Source organism: Aedes albopictus, chromosome 1 (genome assembly GCF_035046485.1).
Source record: "Aedes albopictus strain Foshan chromosome 1, AalbF5, whole genome shotgun sequence".
Lineage (NCBI taxonomy): Eukaryota > Metazoa > Arthropoda > Insecta > Diptera > Culicidae > Aedes > Aedes albopictus.
This window is the reverse complement of record NC_085136.1, coordinates 209,307,488-209,311,320: the sequence shown is the minus strand read 5'-3', so window position 1 is coordinate 209,311,320 and position 3,833 is coordinate 209,307,488. Positions and strand designations below refer to the sequence as shown.

The 3,833-nt window shown below is 41.1% G+C and overlaps 1 protein-coding gene across 1 annotated transcript; it reads left to right on the top strand.

Annotated features, from left to right (window-relative positions):
* Positions 1-732: 732 nt before the first annotated feature.
* Positions 733-3,436, top strand: LOC134286518 (uncharacterized). The gene has a single exon (XM_062848143.1). It carries the CDS (start codon positions 1,360-1,362, stop codon positions 3,100-3,102), a length of 1,743 nt encoding a protein of 580 aa, XP_062704127.1. The 5' UTR covers positions 733-1,359; the 3' UTR covers positions 3,103-3,436.
* Positions 3,437-3,833: the final 397 nt, after the last annotated feature.

The window sequence follows — 3,833 nt, the reverse complement described above, 5'->3', positions numbered from 1 at the left end:
ACTTTTTTGGCATGATTTTTTTCACATATAGCAACAGAGTTTTTCGTCGTGGAAATTTGCAAAAAATATTATTGAAATGGGTGATCGACATAATTATTGTTTTTGCAACATTAGTAATTTTGTCAATTTATGTGATGATTTCAGTTTCAGATTCGTGTGAAGTCTAAGGTTTTAATCGTTCTTTTAAGGTGCTTTTCAAACTTTAAACCAGCCTGCTGATCTTCTTGTGACCTACACAATAGATCTTATCTATGCTTTAGAGTATACTACAAGAATACGTCACACAACCAAGCGGCATATGTAAAGTTTTAAGAAATGGTTTTTACAACCTCCTGTAGGATGGGCCTTTTCGTACTTAATAGGGTTTTATGGCGGGTTTATTAGAGCTGTAAGGATTACTAAGCTTTAAAATGAGTTTTATTAGTTTGATTGTAACGACAGCTTGTATGCTATGAGAAAACTAAAAATGTTACTTGGGCGCGTTTTCATATAATGTGTGACCGCATGCTTGCCACATGCGGGAAGGATACAACTCCGGACAATCTTGTCCAGAGGATTTGTAGGGATGAGTTTGGCTGGAAACCATATCGTCTGGGAGCTACAGCGGAGGTAGCGCGTGGACTCGGAGAATGGCTAGTTCAGATGCGATACAAGAGGTGGAACAAGAGTACGAAGGCGGTTTCGTAGGTCATACCGGTGTCCTCTGGTTGAAATCGGCCCTTACAGCAATTAAGTGGTCACGGAGAGAAAGTCCTGGTAGCGTTGCTATGGCGGCGTCGGGTCGGATCCGAGCCCGCAGTTGGAAAGGGGTCCCCGGTAAGGGCCGGGGCAGGTGGAAACCCTACTGTCAGCAACCTTCTGGTGCAGCTGATAGGGCCTGAAAGATAGTGGCAGCCTTGCCTTCAGCAGGTCAGATCTGGTTCCACGTAGGCATCAGTTCTTGATGTCTGCAAACAGTTTGGCGCGGGCGTGGGATTGACCCTGCCCGCCTTCCGAGGACAAAAGGAATAGTGAGGACCACTCGGGAAACTGACTAAGCACCAGCATACTATCGTGATGGACTCTCCAATGCGATTCATCTATGTTAGCTGTAATCCACATTATTTTTATCTGTGCAGGTAAAACATTGCCTACTCTCTGCAGCTTAAAGCGGAAATCCTAACATTAATAAACACTACTTGATATATTTATTCAGCGCTATCAAAAAGACATTAAGATTATCCTTGCGAGCAATCTATAGTTTTTTTATGCACTTTCCTGTACAGTTCCTAATGTATTTAGATTACGCCTATTTTCCAGTAAAACATATTTCTATGCACGGGCCATAAATGTTAAGTCAACTGCATTACAGCTTTAGTCATGGGACATCTAGCGATGCTGTTCGTTGCATTTATCGGTCATTCCTGTGCATTCGGAAGTTTAGTTCATCAAGAAGCTATCACGTATACATCCTCAATTATAAAGAATCTAGCGGACAAATACTCTGGAACATTTGACTGCTGGTTTTATAATATCTTGACAAAATCACCCCAAGAGCCTATTGTAGACGTCCTGATAGCAGAACCTCAACTATCGTTGGTGCCAAAATTGATGATGACAATCTCCAAGCCTACACAAATCACTCGACATCCTGAGCTGGTTGTAATTTACTGTGATGACTATAGAGCTAGTTCGTCACATATGTGGAATATCCTGATTGGACATGCGTTTCACGCTCCCACAAAGTTTATAGCAATTTACCAGGAGGAGCACGGCTATGAAGTCAATATCATGCACCAAATGTTTTCCACCGCCAAACTACACAACGTGATCTACATAAGGACTCCCAAGCTTGCAATCAGTTACGAGCTCATGTATACGAAAAAGGTTTTCAACCGTACCGGAGCAGTTTCGTTTGATCAGTTGTTCGTCGATCAAATACGTGATCTTGGTGGATACACTATGGATGTTTCCGTCATCAACACCCTTCCATCCACGGACCTTAGTACTCGCCGAAAAGGTATTCGCGCTGAGTGGATTCGAAATACGGCTGCAGCAATCAATGCATCTTGTGAATTCTACAAGATCGACTGTGATCGTATGGATTCGGCTTGTGAGCAGAGAGCCTTTGTTTTAAATCAAACAAAGCTGTACGATATGAATTTGGATGCTAGCATTTTTAGTGAATTAGTGCCCCATTTCATGTATTCAATGATCCCGAATTGTTTACTGATAGTTGTTCCACGAGGAGATAAGTTGCCAATCTTGCAACTGTTTATTATTCCGTTTAGCTACGAAGTGTGGATAATGTTGGTAGTAGTATTGACGATTTGTGTGATTTTGATGATTTTTTTTCCTGATTGGTTCAAAAATGATTTGATTCTTCTGCCAATATGTGGATTCGAGCGCCGTACGTTACACGATTCGTCGACAGTGGAAAAAATTCTAGTCATGTCATTGACAGTGTTTGCCTTTTTGCTATCATGTGCATATGAAGCTAAAATAATGGCCTTACTTTCGGAATCACCCTACGAGCCTGATCCAAAGACGTTCGAAGATTTAGTACGAAAAAATATCACAGTATACTTGCATACCAACGATTCGTACATTTTTCAAGATAATCCGAAACTGCAGCAGGTATTCAAATTTAAACCAGAAATACTTAAATATGTTGGCGAATGTGGACCTGGATTTGGCTATGCCGTCACCGCGAATTACTGGCGGCATGCGATGATGGATCCCAAAAACTACGATCCCAGAACAGGTCGTAGTCGATTCGCCGTCCTCGAGCGATACACAATGGGTGGTGCAGTGATGTTCCACTTTGTTGGCATTCGCAATCCACTTCGCGAAAAATTTCAAGAAACCGAAAAAACTTTTCTTGAAGCTGGGTTGTTCACATACTGGGCAGAAGACTACGCTCGAGAAGTTTTGGGAACGTCCTATTCATCAAAATTCGAAAGCCTGGACACATCTGCTAACGAATGCTTTGTGTTAGAAGACTTTATACTAGCTTGGAGGATACTTTTACTCGGATGTGCTGCTGGATTCCTGATGTTCGTACTGGAATGGTGTTCTACTTCTTGTGCAGCTTATTCTCGTCGGATTTCGGGACATATTTAATTTTCATTTGGATTTTCAAAAAACAATGATAGGAAGAGGAGTTATTATTTCGCCAATGATAACAAATGGATCTACGGTACTTGTTCATTTTTACGCACCATATACAGCTATTTCGATGATGGAAAGAAACGTGGCTTTAAAAATTAACGTCGAGGAATAATCAGAATTCATGCAGTAGAGGACGGAGTGCTCAGAAAAAATCTAACGTAAGCTTTTAGGACAAAACGGCAATAAAGATTTTTCACAGTATTCCAACAATGTTTCATTCTAAAGAGTTTATTCTTTACAAAAACTGAAAACCATTTGGCTAACTGGTCTATAGATGGTTAGCAATCTCACTTCCTTAACCCTCGATCGTGCTCGATCAGTCGCGCCTTCGACCACCTTCAACGGCATCACGCTCGCAATGTGTATCACAAGCATGCATTTTTCATAATACGTGAACTCAGTACATGACAAGATCTCTCCCGAGTTGAATGAATGCACTCGAAAATTGTTATTGTAATTGATAAAATATAAAAATGAAGAAGTGAGGAGGTTTTAAGCCTGTTGGAGGAATGGATTGTTGAAAATGACTCTTCTGCAGCGGACTTTTCCCTACACCGGTAAAAATTTAAAAAAACCTCTGGGATTTCCATTGATTATTCCTATAAGAAATTCGGTCCATTCCACCAAGAACTCTTCCAGTTGGTCCATCAGGAATTCCACCTAAAGTTCAAGTGAGAATCTCT

Coding starts and splice junctions, on each gene's coding strand:
- LOC134286518 (XM_062848143.1), top strand. CDS start 1,360: ATGGGACATCTAGCGATGCTGTTCGTTGCATTTATCGGTCATTCCTGT.